Genomic DNA, 19,738 nt, shown 5'->3' with positions numbered 1-19,738 from the left:
ATTCATTTAACTCATGATTCTTTTGTTCAACTTCTTATGATAAGTATATATTACTTTTGTAAATTTCTCCAAATTACTTTCATCATTTAAACAATTTTACACAGTTTTAAAAAAGTAAAGCATAGCATATATATGTGTAAAATATAACCTTTGAATTGCTTTTCTGAAATACAAAAGAAAAGGAAACTCCCTTTCCTTGTAATCTAACTTACAAGCAGACAAGGCACATGGAAAGTGAAGTATATCAACTATCACATGGTTCTTAATTGTGATTACACTTTATTGCACTCAGCCTATTAAGTGCTTAAATTACCAGATAACAGAATCTATGTTCCTAATAGTGGAAAGTGTATTAATGGCATTTTTACTCCTTATTGTAGCCCAGTTCCAACAATCACATGGATGAAGGTTAACGGTTATATTCCTAGTAAGTCACGTCTGCGTAAATCTCAGGCAGTACTGGAAATACCCAACGTGCAGCTGGACGATGCAGGCACATATGAGTGCAGAGCTGAAAACTCACGTGGAAAAAATTCCTTTCGTGGACAGTTGCAAGTATACAGTAAGTGCTCTCAGCCAAGTTTGATGCCCTGGTCACAAGAGTCAAACTGAAAATGCAATTTGAACTAAACATTACTAGATACTTATACCGTGCTTCTTTTGTATGGTAAATCACTGGGTAAAATTACCCTACACACAGAAATGCTTTAAATTAAAAACAAATGAGGAATTGTCAGGTTCTTTTTATAGCATAGGTAATTGCTAACCTTAAAAATATTTTCGCAGCACTAAAGCTGTCATCTGATGTTGCAAACCTTATAACCTTTATTAACTTATTCTTGCCCTTGGCCTGAATCAGGAGTCACAATTTATTGCCCATGAGCCAAATCCTACCAGCTGTCCTTTTTTTTTTTTTCTTTTTTTTGTAAATAAAAAGTTTTTGAAACACAGTGACACCCATTTGTTTGCATATTGCCTGCATCAGCTTTAAGCACTGCTAAGGCAGAGTTAAGTTGTTGAGATAAAGATCAGCTGACTGGCAAAGTGTCAAATACTTTCTATCTCATCTTTTACACAAAAACTTTGCTGGTCCTACACTAAATTACTGCATCTGTATGATACATAACCTTCATGGCTCACAAATGTTTATATTTTCCAAAAATTTCAGAGACAACCAGGTTGTGTGTAAGAATTGGGAAAATCTACTTCCAAAATATCTACAATCTCATCTTCTATAAATAGCAAATTATACTTTTTATATTTGCTTTTATAATGCCTATCATACATAAAAAGTAAGTGATACTATTCTTATTTTCCAGATGAGGACACTAAAACTGAGGGAAACTGTCACACAGAGCACTGATACAAGAAAATACAGATCCTTACAACATGAAATTAAACAAATTGCTTATTAAGCTGAATCTGCTAGTAACTATAACTGTCACTGTATTCAAGATCAGTTCATCTAAAAAACTTAATGTTCTTCACAGGGATGCTGCAAAATATTTTGAAATATTAAAATATTATTTCAACATGTTTTGTTTTTATTATTTGTAAAAAAAAAAAAAACTCCTTTAAAAATTCAGCCCTCCAACCAAATTTACTATGCCACGCACATTTTGCTCATTCACTCATTGATTCAGTTACTGTTTATTAAATGCTATTACTGCACTACAAGCTAACAATAGAGATTTGAGGAAACTCTTGGTTGACTAAATTAGATGAAAAGCAAATCCCACAGAGGGCAGAGCATGCTGTCTGCTGTGATAAAAGCCTACAGGAGCAGAGTCCACTACTTTCCACCGGATTGGTTCAAGGAAAGCATTCCAGAAAATTTGTACCTTAAAGGTGTTCCCATCCACCAGTGGCCTGGCAGCCAGCTGGATCAGGACCCAGCCCCTACCATCAGTAGGCTGGCACCAGTCCCGGGACTCCCAGGACATAGCCAGCTAGCTCAGGACACAGTCCCGCCAACCAGCGGGTCAGCGCGAGTCCTTTGTGACCAGGCCACCCAGCCAGTCACGCTGGGACCCAGTCCCACGCACCTCTGGCCACTGCATGAGGCAGGGCCTGGCAGCAAACGGGGCAGACATAAGTGAAGTAGAGACTAAGAACAATAAACAAGATCAGTGAAATTCACTGAGCTGGTACTTTGAAATAAGTAAAACTGATAAAACTGTCCCTAGACTCATCAAGAAAAAGAGGGTCCATGTAAATAAAATCAAAGCTGAAAGAAGAGAAGTCACAGCCAATACCACAGAAAGACAAAGCATCATAAGAGATTACTACAAACAATTATATGTCAATAAAATGGACAATGTAGAAAAAAAGAATAAGTGTCTGGAAATGTACAATTTCCCAAGAAACAATCAGGAATAAATAGAAAATATGAAAAGATCAATTACCAGTAATGAAGTTACATCAGTAATAAAATAAAATAAAATAAAAACTCCCAGCAAACAAAAGTATAGTACCAGATGGCCTCCCAGGTGGTGAAGTCTACCAAAAATTTAAAGTTAACAGCCCTCCTTTTCAAACTCTTCCAAAAATTTGCAGAGGAATATGTCTGAACTCATTCTACAATATCACCTAGTACTAAAACCAGACAGAAATATAGCACAAAAAATTTACAGGCCAATACCACTGATGAACACAGATGGACACATCCTCAACAACAAAAAATAAAACTAGCAAATTGAATTCAACAATACATTACAATGATCACACAATGATCTAGTGGGGCTTATCCCAAGGGTGCAAATTATTGTGTTATATCACTTTAACAAATCAAAGAAAAAAATCATATAATCGTCTCAATAGCTATGAAAAAGTATCGGACATCTTGAAACACACACACACACACACACACACTCACACACATACATATAAAATGGAATGATACTCAGGCTTTAAAAAAAAAAGAAAAGAAATCTTACCATCTCTGACAACTCGGGTGGACCCAGAGGGAATTATGTTAAGGAAAATAAGTCAGAGAAACACAAGCATCATATGATTTCACTTTTGTGTGGAATCTGAAAAACAAAACAAATGAAAACACATAACAAAACTGAAACAGAGTAATAGATGCAGAGAACAAATGGGTGATTGCCAGAAGGGAAAGGGTCAGAGAGATGAAAGAAATAGATGAGAGAGATTCAGAGATTCAAACTTGAGAAAAATGTCAATGTAGGAAAGATGCTTTAACCATGGCTGCCCTGACAGCTCAGTTGGGAAGGAATCCGCCTGCAATGCAGGAGAACCCAGCTCGATCCCTCGGTCGGAAGATCCTCTGGGGAGGGGATAGGCTACCCACTCCAGTATTCTTGGGCTTCCCTTGTGTTTCAGCTGGTAAAGAATCCCCCTGCAATGTGGGAAACCTGGGTTAGATCCCTGGGTTGGGAAGATCCCCTGGAGAAGGAAAAGGCTACCCACTCCAGCATTCTGGCCTATAGGATTCCATGGACTGTGTAGTCCATGGGGTGGCAAAGAGTCGGACCCAGCTGAGCGAGTTTCACTTTTCACACTTTATAAACTTCATGAGTGGAATATTATCTTTTTTGAGAAAGAAACAGAGCATTGAAAACTTGTATATATAAATATATGTGTGTATACTAAAATGCCAGCAAATATAGAACAATTTTATATCAAATGATACTTGAATTTACAAATTATTTTTTGAAACAATTCAGGCTTTATTAGGAAACAAAAACAGAACAGTTATTCAGTAAATGGGCATGTTATATTACTTTTTTTTCCATGTTATATTACTTAAAACTGTGCTAATTCTGCTCAATATTTGGAAGAAGAGATGCTTCTTGTTTAGAAAGATTTTTAGTTTAGAAAGACTGCTTTCTAAACAAGTTCCCATGCTCTCCATGGGAAGAATCTACCACTTACTCTAAGGAGGGTAAAACAAGAAGACCTGTATGTTCTCCCCCTTATGACTGGTTCATGTTGATATATGACATAAAACAACACAATATTTTAAAGCAATTATCCTTCAATTAAAAATAAATAAATTTTTTAAAAGATAAGAAAAAAAGTGCCTTTTGAAGAGGAGATATTTTAAAATTAAACAACAAGAACAGAAAGATATGCTTCATTTAGATTAAAAAGTGTTTCAAATTATTAAAACATCATCATGGTTATATTTTTACACAGGATAGAGAGTTCTCTGTGTAATGCCGTGCCAATTTTCTTCCAAAATCCAAGTTACATGAATTGATAAAATATTTAATGCTTATGAATTCATTAACATTCCATAAAACCTTGATTTTTGTGAAACGTTGAGAAGTGAAATCACCCTTTTTTCCTTAAACTCTTATAGCCTATCCACACTGGGCAGAAAAACTGAATGATACTCAGTTAGACAGTGGGAGCCCTCTGCGATGGGAATGTAAGGCCACTGGAAAACCCGGGCCCACCTACCGCTGGCTGAAGAATGGAGTGCCCCTCTTGCCCCAGGTACTGTTGGTAACCATTAACATGTTCCAGTGATATTTTTGTGGAATTTCACAAAGGACAAACTAACTTCTGTTAGTCTTATTGAAAGCCACTTCTTATTTATCCCTTATATTCGGAATGAGAAAGATAACATATAAACAAATTAATTTTCACTCTTTAAAAAAAATGATTGAACTATAGTTGATTTACGATGTTGTGTTAATTATTTCTGTACAGCACAGTGATTCAATTATACATATATATATTCTTTTTAAAATGTTATTTTCCATTGTGGTTTATCATAGGATATTGAATATAATTCTATGTATTGTACAGTGGAACTTTGTTGCTTATCCATTCTATGTATACTCCCACTACATCTGTCCTCCAACCTCTGCCCCCTTGGCAAGCACTAATCTGCTCCCTATCTCTGTGATTCTGGTTCTGCTTCATAAATAGATTCATTGTGTAATATTTTAGATTTCACATATAAGTGATATCATACGATATTTGTCTTTTTCTGACTTACTTTTCTTAGTATGATAATTTCAACTTACATCCATGTTGCTGCAAATGACATTATTTTGCTGGCTGAATATTCCATTGTATAGATGTGTCATATCTTCTTTACCCACTTATCTGTTGAAGGACATTTAGGTTATTTCCATGTCTTGGCTATTGCAAATAGTGCTGTTATAAACATAGGTGTGCAAATATCTTTTTGAATTACAGTTTTGTCCAGATATATGCCCAAGAGTGGGATCACTTGATCATATGGTAATTGTATTTTTAGTTTTCCACTGTGGTTGCACCAACTTACATACCCACCAATTGTAGAAGAGTTCCCTTTTCTCCACATCCTCTCCAGCATTTGTTAGTTGTAGACTTTTTAATGATGGCTGGCTATTCTGACTGGTGTGAGGCTGTACCTTATTGTAGTTTGATTTGCATTTCTCTAATAATTGGCAATTTTGAAAATCTTTTCATGTGCCTGTTGGCCATCTGTGTGTCTTCTTTGGAGAAATCTATATTTAGGTCTTCTGCCCATGTTTTTGTATGGGGTTCTTTTTGTTGTTGTTGAAAAAAATAGTTTTCTTTTCATTTTAATTGCCTCATTACTTTCTGGTAATACATCACTTCTTCAAATTTTATTCAATCCTATAAGTTCATAGGAAAATATCAGTGATTATCATTAACTCATTGCCATTTTAGCAGACTTTTAGACATCATCTAACCAACTGCTGTCACTTTGAATATGGTGGGATAATCAAAATATAAAGTTGCTTGCCTGAGATGGAAACTGTTTACCACATATTGGGACTGGAACCTATGGGCTGGGATTCTAACCCAGCCAAAATCCACAATACCTGCTTTCAGGACTGAATGAAGCTCACGTTCTTGATGTCCCACCACAGAAAGAATTCAGTGAGAGATAAAGTGGCAGTTAAGAAATGGATTTATTCAGAGTCAGAGAGAAGTACAATCCACAGACAGAGCCTGGGCCATCACAGAGGGCAAGTGCAGTGCAAAATGTGGTGTGGTTAGTTTTTATAGGCTGGGTATTTCACATGCTATTAAGTGGGAGGATTATTGCAACTATTTTTGGGAAGAGGTGGAGATTTCCAGGAATTGTGTCATAATGCACTCCTTGGTCTTTTTGACAGTGATTGGAACTGTCCATGGTGCCTCTGGGTGTTTCATTATCCTTGCTGATTGAAGATCAGGGTCTAATCAAGTCAACTTGTCTACTACCTTGGACCCATTTGATTCTAATCAGTTTATCTTTTGTCCTTCAGTTCAGTTCAGTAGCTCAGTCTTGTCCAACTCTTGGCAACCACATGGACTGCAGCAACCCAGGCGTCCCTGTCCATCACCAACTCCCAGAGTTTACTCAAACTCATGTCCATTGAGTCGGTGATGCCATCCAACCATCTCATTCTCTGTCATCTGCTTCTCCTCCCACCTTCAATCTTTCCCAGAATCAGGGTCTTTTCCAATGAGTCAGTTCTTTGCATCAGATGATCAAAGTATTGGAGTTTCAGCTTCAGCATCAATCCTTCCGATGATTATTCAGGACTGATTTCCTTTAGGATGGACTGGTTGGATCTCTTTGCAGTCCAATGGACTCTCAAGCATCTTCTCCAACACCACATTTCAAAAGCATCAATTCTTCGGCACTCAGCTTTCTTTATAGTCCATCTCTCACATCCATACATGACTACTGGAAAAGCCATAGCTTTGACTAGACAGACCTTTGTCAGGAACGTAATGTCTCTGCTTTATAAATATGCTGTCTAGGATGGTCATACCTTTTCTTCCAAAGAGCAAGTGTCTTTTATTTTCATGGCTGTAGTGACCACCTGCAGTGATTTCAGAACCCCAAAAAATAAAGTCCATCACTGTCTCCATTGTTTCCCCATCTATTTGCCATGAAGTGATGGGACCAGATGTCATGATCTTAGTTTTCTGAGTGTTGAGTTTTAATCCAACTTTTTCACTATCTTCTTCCACTTTCATCAAGAGTCTCTTTAGTACTTCTTTGCTTTCTGCCGGAAGTGTGGTGTCATCTGAATGTCTGAGGTTATTGATTTTTCTCCTGGCAATCTTGATTCCAGCTTTTCCTTCATCCAATCTAGTAATCTCATGATATATTCAGCATATAAGTTAAATAAACAATGTGACAATATGCAACCTAGATGTACTCCTTCCAGATTTGAAACCAGTCTATTGTTCCATGTCCAGTTCTAACTGTTTTTTTTTTTTGACCTGCCTACAGATTTCTAAGGAGGCAGGTCAGGTGGTCTGGTACTCCCATCTTTTTCAGAATTTTCCACAGTTTGTTTTGATTCACAGAGTGGAAGGCTTTGGCATAGTCAATAAAGCAGAAGCAGATGTTTTTCTGGAACTCTCATTCTTTTTCAATGATCCAAAAGATGTTGGCAATTTGATCTCTGGTTCCTCTGTCTTTTCTAAAACCAGCTTGAACATCTTGAAGTTCACACTTCACATATAGTTGAAGCCTGGCTTGGAGAATTTTGAGCATTATTTTGATACTGTGTGAGATTAAGGCAATTATGTAGTATTTTGAACATTCTTTGGCATTGCCTTTCTTTTTTTTTGGCATTGCCTTTCTTTGGGATTGGAATGGAAACTTACATTTACCAGTCCTGTGGCCACTGCTGAGTATTCCAAGTTTGCTGGCATATTGAGTGCAGCACTTTCACAGAATCATCTTTCAGGATTTGAAATAGCTCACCTGTAATTCCATCACGTCGACTAGCTTTGTTCATAGTGATGCTTCCTAAGGCCTTCTTGACTTTGCATTTCAGGATGTCTGGCTCTAGGTGAGTGATCACACCATCATGATTATATGGATCCTGAAGATCTTTTTTGTATAGTTTTTCTGTGTATTCTTGCCACCTCTTCTTAATATCTTCTGCTTCTGTTAGGTCCATTCCATTTCTGTCCCTTATTGTGCCCATCTTTCCATTAAATGTTCCCTTGGTGTCTCTAAGTTTCTTGAAGAGATCTCCAGTCTTTCCCATTCTATTGTTTTCCTCTATTTCTTTGCATTGATCCCTGAGGAAAGCTTTCTTATCTCTCCTTGCATTCTTTGGAACTCCGCATTCAAATGGGTATATCTTTTCTTTTCTCCTTTGACTTTTGTTTCTATTCTTTTCATAGCAGTTTGTAAAACCTCCTCAGACAGCCATTTTACCACTCTATCACATCTAATCCCTTGAATCTATTTCTCACTTCCACTGTAGAGTCAAAAGGGATTTGATTTAGGTCATACCTGAATGGTCTAGTGGTTATCCTTACTTTCTTCAGTTTAAGTCTGAATTTGGCAATAAGGAGTTCATGATCTGTGCCATAGTCAGGCTCTGGTCTTGTTTTTGGTGACTGAATAGAGCTTCTCCGTCTTTGGCTGCAAATAATATAATCAATCTGATTTTGGTACTGACCATCTGATGATGTCCATGTGTAGAGTCTTCTCTTGTGTTGTTGGAAAAGGGTGTGTACTGTGACCAGTGCATTCTCTTGGCAAAACCCTGTTAGCTTTGCCCTGTTTCATTCTGTACTCCAAGGCCAAATTTGCCCATTACTCCAGGTATTTGTTGACTTCCTCCTTTTGCATTCCAGTACCCTATAATGAAAAGGGCATCTTTTTTGCATGTTAGTTCTAGAAGGTCTTGTAGGTCTTCATAGAACTGTTCACCTTCAGCTGTTTCAGCATTACAGGTTGGGGCATAGGCTTGGATTACCGTGATATTGAATGGTTTGCCTGGGAAACAAACAGATCATTCTGTCATTTTGGGGATTGCATCCAAGTACTTTATTTTGTTGACTCTTGTTGACTATGATGGCTACTCCATTTCTTCTAAGGGATTCTTGCCCATAGTAGTAAATATAATGGTCATCTGTGTTAAATTCACCCATTCTAGTCCATTTTGGTTCACTGACTCCTAAAGTGTAGATGTTCACTCTTTCCATCTCCTGTTTGACCACTTCCAACTTGCCTTGATTCATGGACCTAACATTCCAGGTTCCTCTGCAATATTGCTCTTTACAGCATTGGACCTTGCTTCTATCACCAGTCACATCTGCAACTGGGTATTGTTTCTGCTTTGGTTCCATCCCTTCATTCTTTCTGGAGTTATTTCTCCACTGATCTCCAGTAGCATAGTGGGTAACTACCGACCTGGGGATTTCCTCTTTCAGTATCCTATCATTTTGCCTTCTCATACTGTTCATGAGGTTCTCAAGGCAAGAATACTGAAGTGGTTTGCCATTCCTTTCTCCAGTGGACCACATTCTGTCAGACCTCTCCACCATTACCCATCCGTCTTGGGTGGCCCCACACGGCATGGCTTAGTTTCATTGAGTTAGACAAGGCTGTGGTCCTGTGATCAGATTGGCTAGTTTTCTGTGATTATGGATTCAGTGTGTCTGCCCTCTGATGCCCTCTCGCAACACCTACCATCTTACTTTATTACCTATGGACAAAAGGGAGGGGAAGTGTATAAATTGAAATTCCAAACACAGTTTCTGCACAAGTTCTGCCATTATCGAAGGATCTCGTTTCTGTAGTTTGCCTTTTTGGACCTTGATTTGCCCTTTTGTAAAATCAAAAAATTGGATCATATCACTGCCACAGTCACATCCAACTCCAATATTCCCTTATTCTAAAATCACTAACGCCAAAGCATAGTTACAGAAAAAGACCGACACAAATAAAAAGAATAGGAGAACTGTTAAAGAAAACTGAGAGGGAGGGAGTGGGAATCCTGGGACGTTGGCTTATTGCCTGTCTCTCTAATCTTCTTGGGATAGCACATAAACCTTGGGAAGGGGCGTGTGCTGGTTATATTGTCTACTCTCACCAACTCAGTAAATTCCACTGGCAGATAATTGTCGAATGAATGAATGGGTTCATTTAAAAAATGATGTCAAATTACTTGGCATCTCTGTTGATAGATAAGCAAAGCACTGCTCACTAAAATTAAAAGAATGATTTGCTTGATGTTGAATAGATAAGATATCTGATTGTTAAAGAACATTTTAAATTTAAAATTTGTTTTCGAAGTGTGCTCTTGGCCTCAGTTTACCTCAGTTTGCATGTGTTTTATTTTCTGTCTTCTGTATTATTTCATCTGATAATTAAATTTACATTTTCTGACCAAAAGTTTTATACAGATTCCAGTTATAGGACAGTTTTTTTTTTTTTTTTAAATCTATGTCATTGTGTTGGAATATGAGAGAAAAGACAAACATCTGACCAGATCAATATAATAAAGAGATTCTTGGAATTTAGTGGACTGTATTTAACTTTGATCCTACATATCTGCAGTCTCAATCCTTTCTACATTTGAAATCCAGCTTCTTATTTGTAAAATAAATTCGATAAAAGCATTATCTGATGACTGTATTTCATTAGCTTGACCAGTATACCAAACAAAAGCTGCTTATTTTAAAATATAATCAAAAGTAAAATTCATAAAAATAACTATAAGAAGATATAATTTCTTTTCTGATCAAGACATAGCTATATTTTACATTAGAATAATGTATAGTAAATTTGTCTTCCTAAATTGAAATAATGTTCAACTGTATTAATTGTGGGGGCTTCCTAGTGACTCAGATGGTAAAGGATCTGCCTGCAATGCAGGAGACCCAGCTTCAGTGCCTGGGTCAGGAAGATCCCCTGAAGAGAACAGCTACACACGCCAGTATTCTTGCCTGGAGAATTCCATGGAGAGGAGTCAGAGGGCTATAGTCCATGGGGTTTCAACGTTGGAGGCCTTTTTTTTTTTTTTAATCTAGGAGAGAATAACTGTAAAATATGTGTGAAACATTCAATTTCTATATCTATTTTTCTTATTTCATTACAGAGTAGGGTTGAGATGGTTAATGGAGTATTGATGATCCACAATGTGAATCAATCAGATGCTGGAATGTATCAGTGTCTGGCTGAAAATAAATATGGAACCATCTATGCAAGTGCTGAGCTGAAGATTTTAGGTATGCTGTTTCTAACTAAATGAACAAGAAAGAAGTGTGGCTTCTTCTCATGCTTTAATTCTTACTATGCTGGAGGTTTATGATGTGATTGTAAAAACCAATTTTATCTTTTAAAAAGAAATACTATGCCTTTCTGATATATACTTTTTAAATTTTGGGAGATAAGGTTATATAGCATACAATTTGTCCTTAACGTGTACTTTCTTTAATTTTAGTTTTAATTCTAACAGATTTACACAATATATCTTTTCTATGGCTTTGAAAAAATCACATAAGAAAAGTATGCTAACTTTCAAGGAAAGTTGTCATAAAGGTAGAGTATCAGAATGTAGGGTATCAACACAGCAATGCTTAATATTTTCCCAAGCTGCTCCTACCTACCAGTAGGTACGTGGCTCCTGCAAGGCAGGACGCCCAAGAAAGCATCGTCTGTTAAAGAGATGTTACCACCTTAACAGGTTGATGAGAGCCCTCCTAAAGCCGAACACAGTAAGCTCATAGGGTTACATTCTGGAATATAACCAGAACACTAGCACTACTTCACACTTTCCTACAAGAAAAATTCAATCCAGGGGAACAGGCTACCAAATTGAGCCTCTTTAGGGCACTAGAATCGATTTTCTTTTTTCTCATTCTCAAGATGTTCTAAATTTTGGTTCTGGGATAATTATAACACAAAGAGAGAGACTTAGATGACCTTAACACACCATTTATCAGAAGTGTGCAAAGGCCTGAGTATGCTGTGTACTTCCCACTGACCCAAAGCACAACATTCACAGAAACACCCAAGATCTTGGAGTCTGAAAATGCACCTTTCATATATCAGTTAAATATAATATGCCATAAACCAACTTGAATTATGAATGTTTATATTTGAAATTTCCTCACACTATAACAAATCCATCCAATATTGATACAGGAGTCCATGTTTCAATGTCTTACATCCTAACCAATCAAAAAATATTTACTTTCTTGTTAGCTCATACACCAGTATTTCTGAATTAAAAAACTGATTCAGCACTCACCTAATCAATAGTTTATGCAGAAACACTCTCAAATGGATTCCTTTCTTATTCAAAAATATGTTTTCAAAATTACCTTTAATAAGGTATATACCCAGTAGGCAACCAAATATGTTATCTTTCTATAAATTCCTAAATTTTTCTTTCAATTTCTTAACTCATCTCAGTTGGTACCTTTTTCTGTTTGTGATGCATAGATATCTTTTAATGTTATGTGTTATGTGCTAAGTATAATTATGTTATACTTCTATGTAATGAACATAAAACACAAATGAAATATTCATAAGATTTTCAGATTGGCATAAAAAAATGTCTAAGATACAGTAAACTTGTACAGATATTTTCCAGGTTCTCTTTTAGATGTAAAGGTGTCTCTTTTTTTGTTGTTTGTTTATTTATTTTTTCACATATTCTTTAGTTCAGCATTTTAGGAATCACTGAACTAAAATGGGCTGGAATGAGTGAATTTAACTCAGATGACCATTATATCTAATACTGTGGGTAAGACTCCCTTAAAAGAAATACAGTAGCCATCATAGTCAACAAGAGTCTGAAATGCAGTACTTGGATGCAATCTGAAAAACGACAGAATCATCTCTGTTCGTTTCTAAGGCAAACCATTCAATATCACAGTAATCCAAGTCTATACCCCAACCACTAATGCTGATGAAGCTGAACGGTTTGATGAAGAACTACAAGACCTTCTAGAACAAGCAAACACCCCCAAAAGATGTCCATTTCATTATAGGGGACTGGAATGAAAAAGTAAGAAGTCAACAGATACCTGGAGTAATGGACAAATTTGCCTTGGAGCACGAAATGAAGCAGGGCAAAGGCTAATAGAGTTTTGCCAAGAGAACACCCAGGTCATAGCAAACACCCTCTTCCAACAACACAAGAGAAGACTCTACACATGGTCATCACCAGAAGGTCAATACCAAAATCAGATTGATTATATTTTTTGCAGCCAAGGATGGAGAAGTTCTATACAGTCAGCAAAAATGAGACTGGAAGCTGGCTGTGGATGAGATTATGAACTCCCTATTGCCAAATTCAGACTCAAATTGAAGAAAGTAGGGAAAACCACTAGACGATTCAGGTAGGACCTAAATCAAATCCCTTACAATTATGCAGTGGAGCTGACTAATAGATTCAAGGGATTAGATCTGATAGACAGAGTGCTTAAAGAACCACAGAGGGAGTTCATGACATTGTACAGGAGGCAGGGATCAAGACCATCCCCAAGAAAAAGAAATGCAAAATGGCAAAATGGTTGACTGAGGAAGCATTACAAATAGCTGACCAAAAAAAAAAGAAGAAGCTAAAGGTAAAAGAGAAAAGGAAAGATATACCAATTTGAATGCAGAGTTCCAAAGAATAGCAAGGAAAGATATGAAAGCATTCCTCAGGGATCAATGCAAAGAAATAAAGGAAAACAATAGAATGGGAAAGACTAGAGATCTCTTCAAGAAAATTAGAGATAGCAAGGGAATATTTCATGGAAAGATGGGCACAGTTAAGGACAGAAAAACTATACAAAAAAGATCTTCAGGATCCATATAATCACGATGGTGTGATCACTCCCCTAGAGTCAGACATCCTGAAATGCAAAGTCAAGTGGGCCTTAGGAAGCATCACTATGAACAAAGCTAGTGGACGTGATGGAATTACAGGTGAGCTATTTCAAATCCTAAAAGATGATGCTGTGAAAGAGCTACACTCAATATGCCAGCAAATTTGGAAAACTCAGCAGTGGCCACAGGACTAGAAAAGGTCAGTTTTCATCCCAATCCCAAAAAAAAGACAATGCCAAAGAATGCTCAAACTACCATTCAGTTGTCCTCATCTCACATGCTAGCAAAGTAATGCTCAAAATTCTCCAAGCCAGGCTTCAACAGTACAAGAACCATAAAATTCCATATGTTCAAGGTGGGCTTATAAAGACAGGGGAACCAGAGATCAAACTGCCAACATCTGTTGGATCATGGAAAAAGCACGAGAGTTCCAGAAAAACACATACTACTTCTTTATTGAATAAAGCAAAGCCGTTGACTGTTTGGATCACAACAAACTATGGAAAATTCTTAAAGAGATGGAAATAAGCAGAACCCCTGACTTGACTCCTAGGAAATCTGTATTCAGGTCAAGAAGCAAGAGTTAGAACTGGACATGGAACAACAGACTGGTTCCAAATCAGGAAAAGAGTACGTCAAGGCTGTTTATTTTCGCCGTGCTTATTTAACTTATATGCAGAGTACATCATGCAAAGTGCTGGATGAACCACAAGCTGGAATCAAGTTTCCTGGGAGAAATATCAACAACTTCAGATATGCAGATGACACCACCCTTATGACAGAAAGTGAAGAACTAAAGAGAATCTTGATGAAAGTGAAAGAGAACAGTGAAAAAGTTGGCTTAAAAGTCAACATTCAGAAAACTAAGATCACGGCATCTGGTCCCATCACTTCATGGCAAATAGATTGGGAAACAGTGGAAACAGTGAGACTTTGACTGCAGCCATGAATTAAGACACTTGCTCCTTGGAAGAAAAGCTATGATCAACCTAGACAGCATATTAAAAAGCAGGGGCATTTCTTTGCCAACAAAGGTCCATCTAGTCAAAGGTATGGTTTTTCCAGTAGTTGTGTATGGGTGTGAAAGTTGGAATACAAAGACAGCTGAGCAACAAAGAATTGATGCTTTTGAACTGTGATGTTGGAGAAGACTCTTGACAGTCTCTTGGACTACAAGGAGGTCCAACCAGTCCATCCTAAAGGAAATCAGTCCTGAATATTCATTGGAAGGGCTGATGCTGAAGATGAAACTCCAATACTTTGGCCACCTTATGGGAAGAACTGACTCATTGAGAAGACCCTGATTCTGGGAAAGATTGAAGGCAGGAGGAGAAGGGGATGACAGAGGATAAGATGGTAGGATGGCATCATTGATGGGCTTGACATGAGTTTGAGTAGGCTCCAGGATTTGGTGGTGCAGCAAGCTTTTCGTGCTGCAGTCCAGGTGGTCATAAATTGTTGGATATGACTGAGCGACTGATCTGCACTGAACTTTAGTTCAGTGTTGTTAACCACAGCTACCTACTGGAATGTCTTGGGAAATTTAAATGAAAACTAATAATAAAAATCTAGTAATATAAAATGAATATTAATGAATGCTCAGGCCTAGGTGAATAATTGCAACCAATGAGTTGAAATTTAAATTATTCAATTCTTAAAACTGTATTTCCTAAAACTCTACATTTAGTTTTGTATACTATTTAAATGGACTTCTCAGGTGGCCCAGTGCTAAAGAAGCTTCCTGACAATGCAGGAGGTGCAGGAGATCCCAGTTCCATCCCTGGGTCAGGAAGATCCCCTGGAGTAGAAAATGGCAACCTGTTCCAGTATTCTTGCCTGGAAAATTATGTGTTGCAATTATTGGACATGACTGAGAGCCTGAACACACACACACATACACATTATTAAGTAAAATATGCATCAAGACTCAGAGATTAGAAACAGATGACACAGGATTGCCTTCTTCACAGATAGCCTCCATTTTTCCAAAGGAAGCCCCAAACAGACCCATGTTCAACCCCTTCACCTTTTGCCCAAAGTGATCATTAAACTTACACAATTAAAGTTTAATTAAAGCATCTCATTCTTTGAAACAACCTTTATCTGTAGGCCCCACAATTGTAAGAACCTGGTAAAAGAAAGGACAGCCAATAAGATATCTATGAAGCAATAATTAAATTAATATTCAAATTAATATTCAAATATTCAAATTAATATTCAAATTAGTGCCTTTTATATGTGTAGATATCTTATGATTTTATTAAAAATGCATTCCAAAGGTAAAATTGCCCAATCTCAGTGAATCATCCGTTAGAAGTTACTGTCATTGCTTCTGGTAGAATTAACCTTTTCTTTTTTATAGCTTCAGCTCCCACTTTTGCACTGAATCAACTGAAGAAAACAATAATTATTCCCAAAGACCAAGAAGTCATCATAGAGTGCAAACCTCAAGGATCTCCAAAACCAACTATCTCTTGGAAGAAGGGAGACAAAGCAGTTAGAGAGAATAAAAGGTTAGAAGTCTATTTCATAATTCAAACTTTTAACATCAGACTTTTCTGAAGTTGTGGATGATACACACAAAGCATATGAGTCTTAACATAATGGTGAGACATATTTCATGAACTGGCTGAGCTGTGGTTTTGTCTTCATAGTGGTTAAGAAAGAAATCAAGTGATCTATAAAGGAAAAAGTTCTATCTCAAAATGGCCTTACTTCCTTGTTTCTGTGATATTTCAGCACCAATTGGGAATTTCACCAGATTATGAAGAAAGCAAATACTTTCATTCAGTTAGTTAATTTTGGTTTTCATTTTGGGTCTCCAGGTTTGAGGACCCAGAAGTTATCTATGATAATTTTTAGATGATGGGTTTGCATTCCAGTGTTAGTATTAAAAATAATATAAACATATTCTTGATATCCTGGGTAATCCCTTTATGACAGAATACAGCCAAGTTAAATTTGCATTATTGCTTTAATTATGTTAATGAAAAACACTATAGAATTATTTCAGTTGCTACATGCAAATAAGGAATATACAGAGAACTTTCTACCATATAAAGGTCTGTCATTGATACATAAAGCCAAAGCAGAGCATGGGACTACAAATGGGGAAAAATGATGAGAGAATCACATAGTTGCACAACAGTCTATGTATGACAAACTCAAAAGTCTCATGCATTACCAGTCATTATCATCTGGTGTTGCAAATGGTGATTTGATAAAATATTATCTTCCATATGTTACAATAATGTTGCATATGTTGTTTAAGGCTGTGTTTTTTATTTGATCTATAAAAATTAGGAGTTTATGTTTTGATTTATATTTCAGTCTCAGTAAACATATAGCTAAAATAATTTAAGTCAGCATTAGAGTCCATTTAAACAATTCCTTAAGTAATTTTAGAATATTTTGGAATATTTGAAAAATATCTTTGGAATATATGCTTTTCCCATTCAAGTCTGAGAGATATTATTTTAAGATGCATGTCTCTAATGAAATAATTTATGAATGATTGGATTACGGTCAGGCCCAAGGATCTATGCTGCCTAGAATTGGTATGGATTAATCATGGACATTGGGTTTCTCAGGTAGCACTAGTGGTAAGGAATCCATCTGTAATGCAAGAGATGCGGGTTTGATCCCTGGGTTGGGAAGACACCCCAGAGGAGGACATGGCAGCCCACTCAAATATTCTTGCCTGGAGAATCCCATGGACAGAGGGGCCTGGTGGGCTATAGTCTATAGGATCACAAAGAGTTGGATATGATTGAAGTGACTTATCTCCCACATAATGGATATTTTGTTTAGGAAAAAAAAGAAAAAACTCTTTCTTAGTGCAAGTGAGATTGGGGAGTGAATTATAAGCTGTAAGATCAGTGTTTCATTTGGATGAATTGTATATGGTTGAAATGAATTTTTAATGATTGTTGCTCAGAAATATGAAAAAACAAACAAAAACAAAGAAACAAAAACCTCACACAAATCTTTCGTTATAACAGGAGAAAATGAATTTGTAGTATCCTAGTAAGAACATATACTTTACATTGCTTACTTATAATTTTTTTGAATGTATTGAATTTTCTCATATCATCAAAATATATATGACATATTAGTATAAGCCATTCCATTTGCAATGCATTACTTTGTTTTATGTTTGAAAATGACATGTGAGCCTTGTCTTATTTCAGTTCACCATAGAATGTCCCTCATCAACTCTTTGTAAACATCACATTGAGTTTAATAAGCATGATGCCATCTCTTTGTCAAAGCAAAAGTACTGAAAGAGAAATGGGATTATGAATTTCTATTACAAAAATATGAGTGTAATAAATTTTTTATTTTACAGAAGTCAAAATGCATAGTTGTGAATTTTCCATTTTTCTTGCTCCCTTTTCTATTTACTGCTAACTCCTTGGTTAACAGTGAAATACAATGGCATCAAACTAAGATCACTCAAATTTTCCATATTTCAATACCTCTGGTGAAAATGCTATTTAGCAATAATACTGAAAGGTGTTTTTATTTAAGTAAAAGTAAGATTTAGACACAGTTAGCATTTTGTTACCCTGAACTATATGCTTAAATCTGTAAATTGGTTTAATTTCATAACAAATATCAAAGACAATAGTGCATTTTTATTCTTTAAAATTGACAGGCACACTTGCAAAATGTAATTTTTGGCAGTGTCAAGTTTCAGTAAGAATACAATCTAATTGGATATAAAAAATAAATGTTCACATATTAAAGTAAGAGGCTAAGATTTAAATAACAGTAAAAAGAATTACACAAAGCATTATAAGAATACACATAGCTATTTGGACAATTGTACATTCTAAAAATATGAGCGCAAAACAAAAATTTAAATGTATATATTTTATATGCTTTAGAAGAGTATCTCAATTACATATGACAACTTGTTTTCTTACATATATTTTAGGTCATTTGTATCTGTTAGAAGTACTTCAGCTATTTGTAAGTGGAAAGGGAGTGTTTTGCCAAAAGTTTTCAATTTTGTCTCAGATTCAAAGGATTTGCTAACAAAATAAGTCACACATTATATACAAATGAATAATGCCACTATTTATTAGAGAACTATCTAGCTTACTTTCTTTATTAACATTAAAAGGAAAGAGAAACAGAAACAGCAAACGAGAGCAATAATACATACTTCACCAAATTGAATTTGCCCGCATCCAGACTTAAACAGCACTGGGAAGTCTCATGTCACAGCACATACTGAGTCCCAATTGGGAAAAGGTCCCAGACAGTGAGTCTACTCTCTGGATGAGTCTTTTAAAATTGCAGTTCAGGGTTTATAATCCCTCAGTCATCAACCTGTGAGCAAATTGAAGCTCTGCTTTCATGTTAATGGTGGGTTTTTTTGTCATGTAAAACTTGGAATGTTGTTAAGACCCAGGCCTTGATTGGCCAGGCCCCCTCCAGGGCCTCAACAATTTCAAGATTCCTTACCTGTCTTATCTGTGGTGCTGCAAGTCTTGCACTCACACCAGGCAGTCTGGGCACTCACAGTCAGGACAGGTCCAGGCAGGTTAGAAGCAAGGTCAGAGGCCTGCTCTACATTGTCTCTTAAGCCTAAAAAGACTATTTAATTTCCCTAACAGGGAGATGTTAGAAAACTGTTAATGCTTTGAAAATTTAGGGTCATATGTATTTCACATTGGGGCACAGGTTCAAATCATTGTTTATTTTGTTATAAATATGTTCACCATTCATGTAATCTGCATCAAGTATGTCCTTCACTCATCCAACCTACAACTAGGAAAAAAAAAAAAACCAGTTAAATGAATAGCCTGACCTTCATTCACAATCTTCAGTTATTTGGGGTCTTTCCAAATTAAGGATTAAAACAACAAATGACAATTTCCTGTATGGGGACATAAAGACTACTATTACATTGAGAAAATGATGTTAAAGTAATAATATATCATAATAGGAACATTTAGGTATGAGAAACATATCACTTTCAAAGCATAAAATTGTGTCCAGAGCAATAACCTAAAAATGTAATAAAAGATTTCAACTGCAGAAAAAAATTGTAACCAAATCAGCTGAAAGTATGTCAGAAACTCAAAACAGTGAATTTGAATCAGCATTAATTTCAATGTAATTCTAAACTGTAAATCTATAACAACTTGAGGTTAATAAGTCATTTAT

The 19,738-nt window shown here is 36.3% G+C and overlaps 1 protein-coding gene across 1 annotated transcript in view; it reads left to right on the top strand.

Annotated features, from left to right (window-relative positions):
• CNTN5 (contactin 5) overlaps window positions 1-19,738 on the top strand; it is a 1,550,500-nt gene that overhangs the window by 1,255,401 nt on the left and 275,361 nt on the right. The window contains exons 10-13 of the mRNA XM_061143613.1: window positions 381-562; window positions 4,328-4,464; window positions 10,836-10,965; window positions 15,924-16,074. Of these exons, the coding sequence (XP_060999596.1) occupies window positions 381-562; window positions 4,328-4,464; window positions 10,836-10,965; window positions 15,924-16,074 (600 nt within the window). The remainder of the gene's footprint in view (window positions 1-380; window positions 563-4,327; window positions 4,465-10,835; window positions 10,966-15,923; window positions 16,075-19,738) is intronic.

This window comes from Dama dama, chromosome 1 (assembly GCF_033118175.1).
Source record: "Dama dama isolate Ldn47 chromosome 1, ASM3311817v1, whole genome shotgun sequence".
NCBI classification, from domain to species: domain Eukaryota; kingdom Metazoa; phylum Chordata; class Mammalia; order Artiodactyla; family Cervidae; genus Dama; species Dama dama.
Note: the sequence above shows the minus strand (reverse complement) of the source record. Positions and strands in the feature narration are given on the sequence as shown.